The 19543-nt window shown below is 35.8% G+C and overlaps 4 gene segments (V, D, J or C); 2 read left to right on the top strand and 2 right to left on the bottom strand.

The window, feature by feature from the left end:
* Window positions 1-2926: 2926 nt before the first annotated feature.
* On the bottom strand, window positions 2927-3464 carry LOC132144685 (immunoglobulin kappa variable 1-6-like). The segment is given in 2 exon segments: window positions 2927-3240; window positions 3416-3464. Coding segments are annotated over 2 exon segments (348 nt in total).
* A 296-nt stretch (window positions 3465-3760) lies between these two features.
* Window positions 3761-5257, top strand: LOC132144684 (Ig kappa-b4 chain C region-like). The segment is given in 2 exon segments: window positions 3761-3900; window positions 4814-5257. Coding segments are annotated over 2 exon segments (423 nt in total).
* A 3023-nt stretch (window positions 5258-8280) lies between these two features.
* Window positions 8281-8844, bottom strand: LOC132144683 (immunoglobulin kappa variable 1-6-like). The segment is given in 2 exon segments: window positions 8281-8595; window positions 8776-8844. Coding segments are annotated over 2 exon segments (351 nt in total).
* Window positions 8845-9690: 846 nt separating this feature from the next.
* LOC132144859 (Ig kappa-b4 chain C region-like) lies at window positions 9691-18437 on the top strand. The segment is given in 3 exon segments: window positions 9691-9705; window positions 9892-10295; window positions 18311-18437. Coding segments are annotated over 3 exon segments (546 nt in total).
* Window positions 18438-19543: the final 1106 nt, after the last annotated feature.

The raw sequence follows: 19543 nt of genomic DNA, 5'->3' as shown, positions 1-19543 counted from the left end.
ATGGCTTTACTGATAATGTTTTAGCTTATTTTACTTAATTGCATTAAAATTGGGCTAATAGTCTAAAGTCTTTAAATGGGTGTCAGGATGTATGCTCTTAAACAGGATGAAAGAAAAAATTAGCTGTTTGTCACAGAACCAGACAGAAAGTGTAGATAGATTAAATATGTTGTTCATAATGAGAAATTAATTTCTTATTTAATCTAAATTAGTATATAATTGCTGAGTACGTTCACTGTGCGGTCAGACTGCAAGGTTTTTGTTCGATGCTGTTTCACTGTGTAAACACGGTGTTAGAATAAGTCCCCTTTCAGTAATATTCTTCTTCATCCTCAAGCTGGACTCCACGTATGTTTAGCATAAATTCATATCCAGAATAAGTTCCACTGAACCTGTCTGAAATGCCAGATGAAAGTTTACTTCTATAGTAAATCAGTCAGGTTGTAGCAGATAGCAGCACTGTTTGAGGTAACGCATTACAGGAACCTAAGTTACGTAATCAGATTACTTTTTTTAAAGTAACTAGTAAAGTAACACATTACTTTTTAATTTAGAAGGAAATATCTGAGTTACGTTTTCAAATAAATAATACCAGTTACTTTGTTTCCCCATGTATTGACTGACAGCTCTTCTGTCCCCATGTTGAGAGAAATCAGGAGCAAGTGCAGATGTGTTGTGTGCGCTGTGTGAACATGTTACTGTAGTTCAAGACAAAATATAAACGTACTTCTCACCTGCACAAAAACCAATTCAGTATTCCTCAGAATGCATAAAAACAGTCAAATGCAAACTCAGAATATTATACCATTAAATATGTTTAACAAGCTAAAGAGAACAATCTGATCACAGTGTGTAAAGTTGTTGAGATCTCTTCTAAAGCTTAAAGGAGACAATTGTGAGAGTGTTAGAGCGTTTGTCTCAGGAGACGAGTTTGAGGAGCAATAGACTCAAGCAAAAGTTTCCATTTAATCTTAAGGTAACCTCATTTCTGTCTAAGAAATATTTTAAATGTTAAAGAGATCTCCTTTTTATTTTATTTTTCTTCCCTCTGGTTAGCTTCAATTTCATTTATCCACATCGTTTCAATCAGACAATACATGTATTGTCATATCTGAAGCTGTTTTATGTAGAAAGTGTTTCATTGCACACTGATTTAACAGAGGAAACCATAACTTCTGTTTACATACATGCAAATATATATGCATATTGTATTAGACAAAATTTTTATGCTAAACAATGAAAACAACAACAACAAATAAACACTGGAACACTAGTTTTACATTTGTTTAAAAAAGGGTATTGCTCAGCGTGAAACACAACTGCACTTCAGACGGCATGGGTTTGAATCCTAGCTAGAGGTACTTTCCTGCTCTTGTTCAATTCTCATGTTTCCAATTGTTTTCTGTCTCATATCCTACTGTCCTGACCATTAAAGGTGGAAAACCCCATTACAACAAAAAAAGCAACCTTTGAGCATCAAAACATTTTTATAATGGAGGCTTGCAAGAGATTACAGCTAGACAATAAAGAGATCTCCCATGTTTCTCACACATTTCTGTCCCACTGTCATTTCTTTTCTTTCAGAACTTTCTCATGTCTCAGTTGTGTCTACTCTTATTTCTCCTCAGGACTTTTAGGAGAAACATCTGAGACATCTGAAATGCTGTTGATACTAAAATGAGAGATATGAGAATCTCATCTAAGCCTCCTGAGCTCAGGAGGAACCACTGAGGAATACATCTTTCCTATGTTTTAGGAGAATGTACCTCTTGATGAGAGACTGAGAGAGAGACCAAAAGTGTTACTTTAAATGCATGTTTAAAAATTAAAAAGCACAAGCTTTACAAATATACATACCAAATTCATTGACAGTGTAGAAAAACAAGTTTTAACCTTGTGCAAGCAGACCCAGTGAAGCCAGAATTAGTAAAACAGACATGATTGAGCACTTATCAGGATCAGCTAAATGCTTGATTTTCAAAAGTATGTGTAAAGCATGATGCGGCACAAAACTAAACATGATTGGTTGCTTTACCTGTCAATCATATGGCCTCGGCCATTCAAACCGTCCATGTTTCCCAGACCTTCTCCCATTAGTCTGAATGTAAGAAAATACATTTTAACTTTGTGCAAGGAAACTCAGTGAAGCCAGTATTATTAAAAAAAGAAAATTGTAAATAGGTTTAACCACATAATTAAAATTTATTAATATTAACTACCTTCAATAGATTATCAAACTCAAGTGGATCCACTACATTAAATTAACTTAAATTAAAAAATGTTTTACAAGGAAATAGGAAAGAAGAGATTACTTTTATTACTTGCCTTTTATCTGTGTGATTATCCTTTAATTGATTCATTGTTGTTTAAATGTGATATGAATGATATATAACACTATATTTTAAAATAGAATTTAAAAGATAATCTTCATGTGTTTTGATGGCATGAGTTCACATATTTATAAACAGTGTAATATGATAATATGATTTGTTGTCTTTATGTTGCACATAGTAAAGCTCACGTCAGCATTTGCTGCTGCTTTTTGAAGGTTTTAGGATCCTGCCCACTGAATTTAAGCATAACTGGCCTAAGGCTAAGATTCACTTACTCTATAGGCTCTACATTTCAGCTGAATTAATTTAAAATTAAAAATTACAATTAAAATGTCATGGACAGATTTTAACTTCTGTTGCTCAAAATGATACAAGATGAATGAAAGAGTATGTGAATAACAGACACATGGATTTCATGTATCATTTATAATGAACTAAAGTCTAATTAATTCATCATTGTATATTATCTCATGGATGTATTTATATTTGCAAATCTAATTAAGCACACCTTATCTGATAATATCATAACTGACTGATATTGTGAACTTCTCAGTATTATCATATTCTCTTAGCTGTCAGACTGAGGGAGGTTTTTGTATGATGCTGTTTCACTGTGAGCACCTGCTACTATAATACCCCATACAGTAATAAACTCCTGCATCCTCAGGCTGGACTCCACGTATGTTCAGTGTAAATACATATCCAGAATAAGTTCCACTGAACCGATCTGAGACTCCAGACTGAAGTCGACTGGCTTTGTAGATCAGGAGTTTAGGAGCTTCTCCAGTTTTCTGCAGATACCAGCTCATGTCATCATCAACTCCGCTGGTCCCAGTGCAGATGATAGAGACAGATTCTTCTGCTTTAACAGACAGAGACTCAGGAGACTGAACCTCTTCATGAGACACTGAGAGAGAGTGCAAAAAATAATATTACAATACTGCAAAATACAAACAAAGACCAGTTTTCATCTGCTATAAAAAAATCGAAATATAATTAAACTAATAGAAAGCACAAATTAAAATAATTTAAAGTAAATTCCAAATGATTAATTCCGTTATGTCAAAAATATATTATTGAACCTTGAGCAAGCAGACAGAATGTCCCCAGAGTTAGAATAAGAGAAATCATGTTTCTAAAAAAATGTTTCTATGTATGTATGTGTGTGTGTGTGTGTGTCAGTGTCACACACTTATAATCATCCATGGAGTTTTAAGCGCAGTGTTCAGTTAATATGCAAAACACATTCAGATGCATCCTGGAATTTACCTCCAAATAATACAAATACAATTTGCAGCATTTTTACATTAACAATTTAACAATTTTACATTTTACATTTTACATTTTACATTTTACATTTTACATTTACATTAAATGTATTTCTATTTTTGATGTGACAAATAAAATGTATTATTGGTTTTAGTGTCAGTCTTAAGAGCAGTGTCAGTGTTATAGTGAGTGTTGATGTCAGTGTCAGTTTTAGTGCAGGAGGTTTTTGTTCAGCTGGTGATTGAGTTTGTATCACTGTGGCGCACGTTCGGTGGAGGCACTCGACTCTCAGTTGGAAGTAAGTAAATCTCTTTCTATTTTACAAAATATTTATTTAAAAATAAAACCACCGAACAAGAGATATGAGAACAAACTAGGATAAAAAAAAATTTACAGTGTGTAACATGACCACAGACAATAGTTTATTTATCTAATTGAATTGTGTTTCACATAGGAAATATACCTTACTCCTGTTTTAGATGTCAGTTACATTACTCTATAACTGGATACTAACGAAATAAAAAAATCTAAATATATTGTTAAATATCAAATTATAAATCTAAATGTCTAATGATTGTCTAACGAAAATTATTTTTTTCTTTTATACTTGGATATATTAATAAAGAAACAAAACACAAAAGCTTAATTTTCTGAGAAAATGTAGTGAATAAATCAGAATCTGAGAGCTAGATGTTTAAAATCAGTATGTACATTTTAGTCTGATATAGTTATACATCTTGTTTTTATTTTTTTTCATTAACCTAATGCATTATCTAACAATGAACAATACATTTAATATGTCAATCAATAATCTTTATGTTGGTTAATGAAAATAACTGTTCACTGATGGTTCATGTTAGCTCAGATCCATTAAATATTTTTTACAAAACTTTTTTGTATTCAAAGTATATGTTGAATTTAACGTTGACTAGGATTAAATGCTTTCAACTGATCAGTGTTAGTTTTCGATAATTAAGGTTAACAAATGAAACCTTATTGTTAAGTTTAAAATTAAAATTATAATGAATACTGATTATTTAAAAATCTGGGTACTAAGAGTCAGTAAATGTGTGTTTTATGGACAGGTGTACTTCAAATCAGCTTGATTATTCTGAATCTCTTAAAGGGAAGTGAAAGACAGTCAGAAAGACTGATAGATCTGTTTTTCAGAAGACTGAAACCTCACAGTTTCCATCTGTGTCTCTCTTTAGCTGCGGCTCGTCCCGCTCTGACGGTGCTGCCTCCCTCCAGAGACGAGCTGCAGCAGGGGAAGGCTACAGTGCTGTGTGTGGCCAGTAAGGGATTCCCCTCTGACTGGAAGCTGAGCTGGAAGGTGGACGGCAGCAGCAGGAGCTCTGGTGTCAATCTGAGTCCCAGTCAGCTGCAGAAGGATGGACTGTACAGCTGGAGCAGCAGCCTGAGCCTCACTGAGAGTGAGTGGAGCAGAGCAACAACCGTCAGCTGTGACGCCACGCACCCGTCCCACAGTGCAGTCACCAACAGCATCAACACACAGCAGTGTAATGAATGAATTACACACACATGCTGTTATATTGCTCATATTTTCTTATCTTTTGTAATTCTACAGCTGCAATGCTATAAATGTTCTGTTGAACTTTTTTTCGGTCTGCCAAATAAAAGCATTTTGTCATAAATATGGTGCTGAATTATTACTAAAATATGAAATACTGTACCACTTTTATTGTTTTAAAAAAAATGTAACATTTGTGTTTCATTTTTATTGCTGAATAGTGTTTAATTTTCTTCTCCTGCATCTTTTTCTTCAAGCAATTTGTTTGCGCTGTGCCCTCTACAGTACAGACATGAATTTACATTTCCTTCAGTCCGAGTCTAACTAAGTAACATAATTATTTACTTTTTTTAGGAAGTAATGCAATATTGTAATGCATTGCTCTTAAAAGTAACTTTCCCCAACACTGATACCAGCTCATGTAATAATCAATGAAGATGCAGTGCAGCTGATAGAATACAGAGAATTAATAGACAGAGACTCCCCATAGGAAAGAAAAATCAAAAGTGAGATCTCTTTAACATCTCAGATGTTTCTCCAAGACAGAAATTAGGTTAAGATCAAATGTAGGTTTTTGCTTGAGTTTCCTGCTTCTCAAACTTGTCTCTTGAGACAAAAACACTCTAACACTGGATCTCTCACATTTTTCTCTTTTTTTTTTAGATTTAGAAAAGATCTCAACATCATCATACGCTGTGCTCAGATATTTCTCCTTAGCTAAAGACTCCAATGTCTCCTCCAATGTTTCAAACAAGTCAAGTCAAGTCACCTTTATTTTATAGCACTTTTAACAATACAGATTGTGTCAAAGAAGCTTTACAGAATTAAATAGGAAAATATTGTGTCAATAATGCAAGTGGGCAATTGTACAGTATAAGCTCAATTTTCAGTTAAAGGCAGTTCATCATTGAATTCAGTGATGTCATCATCCAGCTCAGTTCAATTTAAATAGTATCTGTGCAATCAAGTCGATAATATCGCTGGAAAATAAGTGGAATTTACAAAACAAGATCCCAACAACATCACACACTGTGCTCAGATATTTCTCATTAGCTAGAGACGCTGGATGAGGAGACAAATGTGCGAGATCCAGTCCCTTGTTAAGGAGAAAAATAAAGTTGTAAAGTTGTTGAGATCTGGTTTCAATCAGACAATACATGTATTGTCATATCTGAAGTTGTTTTATGTAGACAGTGTTTTATTTCACAATGATTTAACAGAGGAAACCATAACTTCTATTTACATACATGCACAAATGGGCCGTACAAGACAAAATGTTAATGCTAAACAAAGAAAACAACAACAAATAACATTTGTAGAAAAGGGTATTACTATTATATTAAACATCTTGTCTCCTAGTTTGTTTAGGAAATGGGGTGTGTATACAATGCAGTACATTGAAGATAAATGTAAACTAGAAATATTATTAGCCAAAGCTGATATCTCAATGAGACATATAAGAGAATTACCCCTTAGTATCCTGAGCACAGAGTATCCTGTCAGAACCATAGACTTGTGGGCAGCACATCAGCGTGAAGCACAACTGCACCTCAGACGGCATGGGTTTGAATCCTAGCTAAAGGTACTTTCCTGCTCCTTTTAAATTCTTACCTGTCCCATTGTTTCCTGTCTCTACTTCTTCTGTCCTGACCATTAAAGGTAGAAAAACCTGTTTTAATAAAAAAGCAACTTCTGAGCATTAAAATGTTTTCAGGATGGAGGCTTGCAAGAGATTACAGCTAGACAATAAAGAGATCTCCCATGTTTCTCTCACATTGTCATTTTGGATTTCTTTCTTTCAGAACTTTCTCATGTCTCAGTTGTGTCTACTCTTATTTCTCCTAAGGATTTTTAGGAGAAACATCTGAGACATTTGAAATGCTGTTGATACTAAAATGAGAGATATGAGAATCTCATCTAAGCCTCCTGAGCTCAGGAAGAACCACTGAGGAATACATCTTTCCTATGTTTCAGGAGAATGAACCTCTTGATGAGAGACTGAGAGAGAGATTAAAAGTGTTACTTTAAATGCATGTTTAAAAATAAAAAAGCTATTTAAAAATGAGAAAGCACAAACTTTGCAAAGATAGATATCAAATTCCCTGACAATGTAGAAAAACAAGTTTTAACCTTGTGCAAAAGGACCCAGTGAAGCCAGAATTAGTAAAACAGACATGACTGAGCACTTATCAGGATCAAAAGTATGTGAAAAACATGATGCGGCACAAAACTAAACATGATTGGTTGCTTTACCTGTCAATCATATGGCCTCGGCCATTCAAAGCGTCCATGTTTCCCAGACCTTCTGCCATTAGTCTGAATGTAAGAAAATACATTTTAGCTATGTGCAAGGAAACTCAGTGAAATCAGAATTATTAAAAATAGCAAATTGTAGGTTTAACCAAATAATTAATCTTTATTAATTCTAACTTTAACAGATTATCAAACTCAAGTGGATCCACTACATTAAATTTACTTATTTCTAAACTAATTTCTAAAAAAATAAATAGGAAAGAATAGATTACCTTTATTACTCACCTTTTATCATCTGTGTGATTATTCTTTAATTGATTCATTGTTGTTTAAATGTGATATGAATGATATATAACACTTTATTTTTAAATAGAATTTAAAAGATAATCTTCATGTGTTTTGATGGCATAAGTTCACATATTTATAAACAGTGTAATATGATAATATGATTTGTTGTCTTTATGTTGCACATAGTAAAGCTCACGTCAGCATTTGCTGCTGCTTTTTGAAGGTTTTAGGATCCTGCCCACTGAATTTAAGCATAACTGGCCTAAGGCTAAGATTCACTTACTCTATAGGCTCTACATTTCAGCTGAATTAATTTAAAATGTAAAATTACAATTAAAATGTCATGGACAGATTTTAACTTCTGTTGCTCAAAATGCTACAAGATGAATGAAAGAGTATGTGAATAACAGACACATGGATTTCATGTATCATTTATAATGAACTAAAGTCTAATTAATTCATCATTGTATATTATCTCATGGATGTACTATTTATATTTGCAATTCTAATTAAGCACACCTTATCTGATAACATCGTAATTGACTGATATTGTGAACTTCTCAGTATAATCATATTCTCTCAGCCGTCAGACTGAGGGAGGTTTTTGTATGATGCTGTTTCACTGTGTGAACACTGTATTACTATAATACCCCATACAGTAATAATCTCCTGCATCCTCAGGCTGGACTCCACGTATATTCAGTGTAAATACATATCCAGAATAAGTTCCACTGAACCGATCTGAGACTCCAGATACAAGTTGACTGGCGTCATGGATCAGGAGTTTAGGAGCTTCTCCAGTTTTCAGCAGATACCAGCTCATGTCATCACCAACTCCGCTGGTCCCAGTGCAGCTGATAGAAGCAGATTCTCCTGCTTTAACAAGCAGAGACTCAGGAGACTGAACCTCTTCATGAGACACTGAGAGAGAGAGTGCAAAAACAATTACAAAACTTCAAAATACAAAGAAAGACAAGATTTCATCTGCTATAAAGAAGTCATCCTAAATATAATAAAACTAAAAAGCAAAGCACAAATTTAAATAATATAAAATAAATTCCAAACAATTAATTCCATTTTGTCAAAAATATATTCCTGAACCTTGTGCAAGCAGACAGAATGTCCCCAGAGTTAGAATAAGAGAAATCATTGTTTCTTCTGTGTGTGTGTCGGTGTCACACACTAATAATCATCCGTGGAGTTTTAAGCTCAGTGTTCAGTTAATATGCAAAACACTTTCAAAAACACATTCAGATGCATCCTGGAATTTACCATAAACATATATTTTGCATTAATGAAATAAAAATAGTTCATTTCTAATTTTGTCCTGTCTAAGCAAAACTAAACTTAGCTACATAAGATAATACTAAGATAAGTCTCACAGTGTTATAGTGAGTGTTGATGTCAGTGTTTTTGTACAGACACTGATTAAGTTTGTATCACTGGGGCATTATACACATATAAAAATCCATATTGTTGGTAATCAGATTTGGCCATGAATCTGTGTAATTATGACCTGGAAAAAAGTATTTAATTTTTCGTGTGTAGAAAAAAAAGGATATTTTTTACAGTAATGTATAAAATAAAACACATCTATTTTAGGTGAAATACTTATAAAATACAAAATTATTATTTTTTTTAAAGTCTGAATATATTGCTCAGAATATAAACCTGAAAGGTAGATATAAATCCAATATATACATTTAGGTCTAGTATAGACTTAAAGTTATAAATCTTGATTTTTATGAACACTGAATATATGAATATGAATACTGATACTAATGTGTTTTTGCAGGCTGTTGAACCTGAGATCTGCTTCACAACTTTGAATTCAACATTACAATAAATAATAATGTGCTTGCTTTACTTAAAATGATAAGTTTAGTTGGATATTTAAGTTATTTCACAGACATTTACACAACTCAAAGACATTGAAATATCTAATTGCAGCATTATTTCACAGTGCTGATTAAGTTTTTTAATGACTTTTTTCATTGAATGTCACATAAGATAGAGATGTGTTTTCTTCTGGTGTGGTTTACAATCTACAAGTAGTTATATCTGTAAGTAACTGGTTTTTAACAAATAACATATAATATAACATTATCTATAATTAATAATTAATAAATAATAAAGTATGTGTGATTGCTGGTAAAATGTGTGTTTTATAGAGCATTGCATTTGAGATCTGCTTGATTAACTCTGAATCTCTTAAAGGGAAGTGAAACACAGTCAGAAAGACTGATAGAGCTGTTTTTCAGAAGACTGAAACCTCACAGTTTCCATCTGTGTCTCTCTTTAGCTGCGGCTCGTCCCGCTCTGACGGTGCTGCCTCCCTCCAGAGACGAGCTGCAGCAGGGGAAGGCTACAGTGCTGTGTGTGGCCAGTAAGGGATTCCCCTCTGACTGGAAGCTGAGCTGGAAGGTGGACGGCAGCAGCAGGAGCTCTGGTGTCAATCTGAGTCCCAGTCAGCTGCAGAAGGATGGACTGTACAGCTGGAGCAGCAGCCTGAGCCTCACTGAGAGTGAGTGGAGCAGAGCAACAACCGTCAGCTGTGACGCCACGCACCCGTCCCACAGTGCAGTCACCAACAGCATCAACACACAGCAGTGTGCAATGCTGCAATGCTATAAATGTTTTGTTGAACTTTTTTTCTGTCTGCCAAATAAAAGCCTTTTGTCATAAATATGGTGCTGAATTATTACTAAAATATGAAATACTGTACCACTTTTATTGGTTTTTAATTTTTAAGGCGTGATGTGATGAACAGCCTAGAGAATATGTTTATAATGAAATATCAGTTACAGCAAAAGATACATTTATTTTAACATGACATTTTAACCATTATGTTTTAATTTAATAAAATATTTAATTTATTTTTTCATTTAATATTAGTTCAACATTTAAAATAAGTTATTTGAGAAATCTGATAATTTTTTAGCTTATTTTACTTAATTGCATTAAAATTGGGCTAATAGTCTAAAGTCTTTAAATGGGTGTCAGGATGTATGCTCTTAAACAGGATGAAAGAAAAAAAATAGCTGTTCATCACAGAATCATAGAGAGAAATTGTAGATAGATTAAATATGTTGTTCACTTTCTCATGTCTCAGTTATTTCTCCTAAAGATTTATAGGAGAAAAATCTTAGATATCTGGAATGCTGTTGATACTAAAATGAGAGATATGAGAATCTCATCTAAGCATCCTGAGCTTAGGAAGAGCAACCACTGAGCAATACATCTTTCCTATGTGTCAGGAGATGAGAGACTGAGAAAGATCAAAAGTGTTACTTTAAATGCATGTTTAAAAGAAAAAGCACAAGCTTTGCAAAGATACATACCAAATTCCTTGACAGTGTAGAAAAACCAGTTTTAACATTGTGCAAGCAGACCCAGTGAAGCCAGAATTAGTAAAACAGACGTGATTGAGCACTTATCAGGATCAACTAAATGCTTGATTTTCAAAAGTATGTGAAAAACATGATGCGGCACAAAACTAAACATGATTGATTGCTTTACCTGTCAATCATATGGCCTCGGCCATTCAAAGCGGCCATGGTTCCCAGACCTTCTGCCATTAGTCTGAATGTAAGAAAATACATTTTAACTCTGTCCAAGCAAGCCCAGTGAAATAGTTTGCTATTTGTTTTGCAGACAAATAGCAAATTGTAAATAGGTCTAACCAAATAATTAATCTTTAGTAATACTAACTTTAATATATTACCAAACTCAAGTGGATCCACTACTACATTAAAATAACTTATTTCTAAACTAATTTCTAAAGATTTTTTTTTTACAAAGAAATAGATAAGAAGATATTGCTTTTATCATCATTTACCTTTTATCATCTGTGTGATTATCCTTTAATTGATTCATTGTTGTTTAAATGTGATATGAATGATATATAACACTATATTTTTAAGATAATTTTCTTGTTTTTTGATGGCATGAGTTCACATATTCATAAACAGTGCAATGTGATATAGAGAAAAACGTACCGTGCCATGGTATAACAGTAATACTCACTCTCTCAAGAAAGTAACTTGTAGTTTTGAACGGAAATGGAGAAAAACTAACTTGGAAGTTTTTAGAATTGCATGGAAAAACAGTATGTCCAGCTGATCCAGTATGTCCAGTATGTTCAAATGAGAAATTAATTTCTAAATTAGTATATAATTGCTGAGTACGTTCACTGTGCGGTCAGACTGCAAGGTTTTTGTTCGATGCTGTTTCACTGTGTAAACACGGTGTTAGAATAAGTCCCCTTTCAGTAATATTCTTCTTCATCCTCAAGCTGGACCCCACGTATGTTTAGCATAAATTCATATCCAGAATAAGATCCACTGAACCTGTCTGAAATGCCAGATGAAAGTTTATTTCTATAATAAACCTGAAAATTTTCAGGTTGTACTGTAGCAGATAGCAGCATGTGTTCTGGGTAATGCATTACAAGTAACCCAAGTTACAGATTACTTTTTTTTAAGTAACTAGTAAAGTAATGCATTACTTTTTGATTTATGAGGAAATATCTGAGTGACATTTTCAAATAAGTAATACCAGTTACTTTGTTTCCCCATGTATTGACTGACAGCTCTACTGTCCCCATGTTGAGAGAAAGCAAGAGCAAGTGTAGATGTGTTGTGTGCGCTGTGTCAACATGTTACAGTAGTTCAAGACAAAATATAATCATGTATTTTTACTCATACATGAATACTCATTTACTCATCTCACCTGCACAAAAACAGATTCAGTATTCCTCAGAATGCATAAAAACAGTCAAATGCAAACTCAGAATATTATACCATTAAATATGTTTAACAAGCTAAAGAGAACAATCTGATCACAGTGTGTAAAGTTGTTGAGATCTCTTCTAAAGCTTAAAAGAGACAATTGTGAGAGTGTTAGAGTTTTTGTCTCAGGAGATGAGTTTGAGAAGCAGTAGACTCAAGAAAAAGTTTCCATTTAATCTTAAGGTAACCTCATTTCTGTCTAAGAAATATTTTAAATGTTAAAGAGATCTCCTTTTTATTTTATTTTTCTTCCCTCTGGTTAGCTTCAATTTCATTTATCCACATCGTTTCAATCAGACAATACATGTATTGTCATATCTGAAGTTGTTTTATGTTAGACAGTGTTTTATTGCACACTGATTTAACAGAGGAAACCATAACTTCTGTTTACATACATGCAAATATATGTGCATATTGTAAAAGACAATATTTTAATGCTAAACAATGAAAACAACAACAACATTTGGTTTGGAAAATGTGGTGTGTATACAATGCTGAACATTGAAGATTAATTTAAACTAGTAATATTTTTAATATTATTATATTCTGAATATCCTTGATATTCTGAAATGTGTAATGCTATTTAAATTAGAGTTTTAGTATTAACAATATTCATTTTTAGGAGGAAAGTTTAACTTTTCTCCTAAAATAAAACTGAAGACATCTTAAGCCAAAGATGATATCTCAATGAGACATATAAGAGAATTGCCCCTTAGTATCCTGAGCACAGAGTATCCTGTCAGAACCATAGACTTGTGGGCAACACATCAGCGTGAAGCACAACTGCACCTCAAACGGCATGGGTTTGAATCCTAGCTAAAGGTACTTTCCTGCTCGTGTTCTATTCTCATGTTTCCAATTGTTTTCTGTCTCTACTCCTACTGTCCTGACCATTAAAAGTGGAAACCCCTATTACAACAAAAATAGCAACCTCTGAGCGGTAAAACATTTTTATAATGGAGGCTTGCAAGAGATTACAGCTAGACAATAAAGAGATCTCCCATGTTTCCCTCCCATTGTCATTTGGGATTCCTTTCATTCAGAACTTTCTCATGTCTCAGTTATTTCTCCTAAAGATTTATAGGAGAAAAATCTTAGATATCTGGAATGCTGTTGATACTAAAATGAGAGATATGAGAATCTCATCTAAGCATCCTGAGCTTAGGAAGAGCAACCACTGAGCAATACATCTTTCCTATGTGTCAGGAGATGAGAGACTGAGAAAGATCAAAAGTGTTACTTTAAATGCATGTTTAAAAGAAAAAGCACAAGCTTTGCAAAGATACATACCAAATTCCTTGACAGTGTAGAAAAACCAGTTTTAACATTGTGCAAGCAGACCCAGTGAAGCCAGAATTAGTAAAACAGACATGATTGAGCACTTATCAGGATCAACTAAATGCTTGATTTTCAAAAGTATGTGAAAAACATGATGCGGCACAAAACTAAACATGATTGATTGCTTTACCTGTCAATCATATGGCCTCGGCCATTCAAAGCGGCCATGGTTCCCAGACCTTCTGCCATTAGTCTGAATGTAAGAAAATACATTTTAACTCTGTCCAAGCAAGCCCAGTGAAACCAGAATTTTGCAGACAAATAGCAAATTGTAAATAGGTCTAACCAAATAATTAATCTTTAGTAATACTAACTTTAATATATTACCAAACTCAAGTGGATCCACTACTACATTAAAATAACTTATTTCTAAACTAATTTCTAAAGATTTTTTTTTTACAAAGAAATAGATAAGAAGATATTGCTTTTATCATCATTTACCTTTTATCATCTATGTGATTATCCTTTAATTGATTCATTGTTGTTTAAATGTGATATGAATGATATATAACACTATATTTTTAAGATAATTTTCTTGTTTTTTGATGGCATGAGTTCACATATTCATAAACAGTGCAATGTGATATAGAGAAAAACGTACCGTGCCATGGTATAACAGTAATACTCACTCTCTCAAGAAAGTAACTCGTAGTCTTGAACGGAAATGGAGAAAAACTAACTTGGAAGTTTTTAGAATTGCATGGAAAAACAGTATGTCCAGCTATAGACAGGCTCTAAAAACTGCTAGGGCAGAGCATATCCACAAACTCATAGAAAATAACCAAAACAATCCAAGGTTTTTATTTAGCACAGTGGCTAAGTTAACAAATTACCAGACGCCACCTGATTCAAATATTCCACCAACGTTAAATAGTAATGACTTTATGAATTTCTTCACTGATAAAATAGATAACATTAGAAATACAATAGCGAATGTAGATTCTACAGCGTCTAAAACTTCAGTTTCATCCATCGCACCCAAAGATAAACTGCAGTGTTTTACAAATATAGGACAGGAAGAGCTAAATAAACTTATCACTGTATCTAAACCAACAACATGTTTATTAGATCCTGTCCCCACCAAATTACTAAAAGAGCTGTTACCTGTAGCCGAAGAACCGCTTCTCAATATCATTAACTCGTCGTTATCTTTAGGTCACGTCCCAAAACCATTCAAGCTGGCGGTTATCAAGCCTCTTATTAAGAAACCAAAACTAGAACCTAGTGTACTGGCAAATTATAGGCCTATTTCAAATCTTCCATTTATGTCTAAAATTTTAGAAAAAGTTGTGTCTGCTCAATTGAGCACCTTCCTGCATAAAAATGATCTGTATGAAGAATTTCACCATAGCACAGAAACTGCACTTGTTAAAATTACAAATGACCTGCTCCTTGCGTCAGATCAAGGCTGCATCTCATTTCTAGTCTTACTTGATCTTAGTGCTGCGTTCGACACCATAGATCATGACATACTCATAGATCGATTACAAAACTATACAGGTATTCAAGGGCAGGCTCTAAGATGGTTTAGATCCTACCTGTAATTACTGTGTTTTGTAATTAATTTCAAATGTATCACATTTTAAAGTTATATTAAATGCAAAAAGTTGAACTTTTGAGTGATTTTTTTAACAACTTAAGTGGGACTTAAGTGGCACCTTTTAGTACATCTTTATATGTACAATTATATGTTCCTAATTGCTTCTAGTGTCTTTAAAATATGCTTAAAGTGTACTATTAATGTATTGACATGCAATTAATGTGAACTAAAATACACTTTAATGTCAGTTAACAATACACTTAAGTGTGAATTAAATGTAATGTTTTTTACCACATAAATGCATATTATTTGTAATAAATTTCAAATATATTACAATTTATATTTTTGAACCACTTAAGTGGGACTTTAGTGTATTTTGTATGTGATTTGAAATATGGTAAATATGTACTTCTGAATAAGCAATAATGTGAACTAAAATTACTTCAATTTCATATATTTATTTTAAATAGGCAGGATAATGACTATGAAAGTGAAGACACCTGAGTGCAATTAACAGGTGTGCAATTACTGTGATGAATGGACAAAGCCTTGTGGGAATTGTAGTGCCTGAGGTGAGGTGCCTATGGGGAAGTGAGACCACTAGTGGACACCCGGGGAAACAGACCAGACAGCGTGACATTACCCCCTCCCCTACAGAGCAGCTACCAGATGTTCCACCCTGAAGGAGTGGATGCCGAGTTGCCATATCCTTCATACTGATATTAATTATATTATTACATGATTTCTTGTTTGACTATTAATCAAGTTATGGCTAGAGTGAAATGTGTAACCTTATGTGCGCTTATGAGATATTAAAGAATCCTGTTCTACCCTGTATTTCTTTTCCTCAAGATTAATGTCCACATATTATGCGTGTGTATCCAACCGTAATGATAAGACACTCGCCAGTGCTAGAAAGCCTTGAATTTTAGATAAGTTCTCTGTGTATGTGTGTTAGTATCTGTCTGTACAGGGAGAAGCTCATACAGTCCCATGACAAACGATCAACTGCCAGTGTCCAGCGTATAAGATATACGTCTTTGGAGAGTTTATCTAGGTTTTGGAACCAATCAGAATTTTTTTGACATGTATTGACACAATTAGTATCCTCTGTCAGGGTATAACTGTGGTTGATTTTGAGTTGTACGGGAGCGGCCTACGAACTCCGTCGAGAGTATTGAAGCTTCTTCAAGTAAAATTATTATTATTAATTGAACTCATCTCTGACTCCTGGTCTTCATTGCGACATATCTGGTCCTTGGGTTTTAACTGTAAATTCCCCTACAACCCGAACACAAGAACAAACCAAGGAACACAGAGACCAGGAGGGAGGTGGACCGGTGGAGGACCAGGGGGAGGGACGGAGGGCCAGGTAACAGAGACAGGAAGTGCAAAAAATAAAAACAACAACAAAACACAAGGCCAGGAGAGAACAGAAAGTTCAGGGGGCCAGGGCCGAGCCGACAGGGCAGGATGGAGCAAGGTGGAACTGGAGCCATGCGGTCGACACAGAAACCCACCAGGGCGGCACAGAAGACCACCACACCCGTGCGGTCGAGACAGAAGCCCACCAGGGCGGCGCAGAAGACCACCACAGCCATGCGGTCGAGACTGAAGCCCACCAGGGCGGTGCAGAAGACCACCACAGCCGTGCGGTCGAGACAGAAGCCCACCAAGGCAGCGCAGAAGACCACCAAAGCCGTGCGGTCGGGACAGGAGCCCACCAGGGCGGCGCCGAAGACCACCACAGTGGGATCGATGAGACAGGAGAGCAAGTCTGGTTAGGCAAGTCTGAAACCGAGAACATGAACAGGTTAGGGGTGGCCTCCGTGGCCACGAAAGGATAAGTCGAGCACTCAGAGAGTTCGGCTGAGACGTGACGAGGCTCTGGGAGTTCCGCAGAGACGTGACGAGGCTCTGGTAGTTCAGCAGAGACGTGGAGAGGCTCTGGTAGTTCAGCAGAGACGTGGAGAGGCTCTGGTAGTTCAGCAGAGACGTGGAGACTTCAATGGTGACTTGACTCTGCTCATGAAGATCATTGGTGACCTGACTTTGCTCATGAAGATCAATGGGGACCTGACTTTGCTCATGAAGATCAATGGTGACCTGACTTTGCCCATGAAGATCAATGGTGACTTGACTTTGCCCATGAAGAATACTGGTGACTTGACTTTGCCCAGGGAAGTCGTGGCCTAATGGTTAGAGAGTCGGACTCCCAATCGAAAGGTTGTGAGTTCGAGTCCCGAACCCCCAACTGCTCCCCGGGCGCTGCAGCATAAATGGCTGCCCACTGCTCCGGGTGTGTGCTCACAGTGTGTGTGTGTGTTCACTGCTCTGTGTGTGTGCACTTCGGATGGGTTAAATGCAGAGCACAAATTCTGAGTATGGGTCACCATACTTGGCTGAATGTCACTTCACTTTCACTTTCATGAAGAACACTGGTGACTTGACTTTGCCCATGAAGATAGTTGGTGACTTGCCCATGAAGATCATTGGTGACTTGACTTGACTCCTGAGGTCTAATTGTGGTAGTGCTTAACTCATGAGTGTCAATCTGGAGTGTAAACGGTGACATGACCCGACTCAGGAGGGTCAACGGGAACCTGACTCGACTCTGGAGGGTCAACGGGAACCTGATCCAACTCTGGAGGGTAAACGGGAACCTGACTCGACTCTGGAGGGTCAACGGGAACCTGACTCGACTCTGGAGGGTCACCTGTGGCTGTCATCTTGTGCAGTGGAGCTGGGCTGGCAACCACCTTGTGCTGTGGCACTGGGCTGGCGGCCATATTGTGCAGTGGTGCTGGGCTAGCGGTCCTCCTGTCTGTAGACCCCGGTCTAGAGTCGGCCATCCCACCGGGAGAGACAGGTGTGGCTGGGGTATCCCACTGAGACCGTTGTTGTAGGTACAGAATGAACCCCCAAAAATCAAAGGCTTTCAGCTTATCCATTTCCCTTTCTATCACAGGGTTATCCAGACCGGCGTTGAAAAGGTCTTTCAGGGCCGCATCATTATATCCCATTCCTACCGCCATGGTCCAGAATACTTGTGCCACACCACCCACCTCATTCCCCTCTTGACGGAGAGTGGTTAATTTGAGGAATTTTTTAAACAAAAGAGATACTGCGTGGTTACCTGTTCTTTCAAGCTTTCCATTTCTACTCAAGTTCAAGTTGTTCTAATTCGTTGGTTAGACTCACCTTCACCTAACTCAAAGTCATAATTTTTACAGTGCAGTTTAGCCTATATTAGAAACCAAATGTAGGCTATTTGAATACAAATTAATTTGGTTTAGATTCGTTAAACTTTTGATTGCAATTAATGCACTTAAATGTGTGTTTAAGTGACTTAGAACAACATAATGATATTGAAAGTATTCTGTACACAGATGTAAATTATGGTACTATTACATACAAATTGTAAGGGAAACAGGTCAATTTAGCTCAAAGGGAATCATTTAAGATTTTAAAGGGAATTTGCACAGAATCACTGTTTCGTGGCTGGTCACTGAGACGCCCTGAACGAGCCGTTTAACATCAAATATGCGCTGGATATTAATATCCAAAGTATAGTGAAAACACTATCAATTAGCACAGTAACAAGATCGGCAGTTTAAGACATTAACTTGTAAGCACAAAACACAAGATACTTCTCTTTTCAATGTGAATAAGGCTTTATTAGATAAATCTAAGACATATAAACGAATCTAATACATAAACGCACGCACACATTCACACAAGTTGCAGGAAGATCGAAAGTTAAGGAAAGATGAGTTTAAGAGAATGAAAATGTGAAATCCCAAGTTTAAAGCAATACGTTAAATTGCATAGACATGAACAACCATCAATCACTTAATTAGCCCTCGCATTGAGTTCCTCAATGAGGTTAAAATTATATTAGATACACCAGTAAAGGTCACAGTCTGGAGGTAAAGTTACTTGCGTCTCCTGTGTAAAGGGAGTCCCCTTTGTTGTCGTTGAAAAGGGATTTCCTGATGTCGCTGATTGGCTGGAAGTTCAGTAGTCGCTGAAGTGACGTCTTGGGAAGCCCGTGGTTGGGCGTTGGCTGACGATGCAGAGTTGTGTGGCTGGTTGAAGTTGAACGGGCACTCGAGGTCAGACTCGGAGACCGGCGTTACAAAACTTAACTCAGAACACGAAACTCTCAAACGTAAAAGAAAAGAAGTAAAGTTTGACGGGA

This window comes from Carassius carassius, chromosome 8, assembly GCF_963082965.1.
Source record: "Carassius carassius chromosome 8, fCarCar2.1, whole genome shotgun sequence".
Lineage (NCBI taxonomy): Eukaryota > Metazoa > Chordata > Actinopteri > Cypriniformes > Cyprinidae > Carassius > Carassius carassius.
Note: the sequence above shows the minus strand (reverse complement) of the source record. Positions and strands in the feature narration are given on the sequence as shown.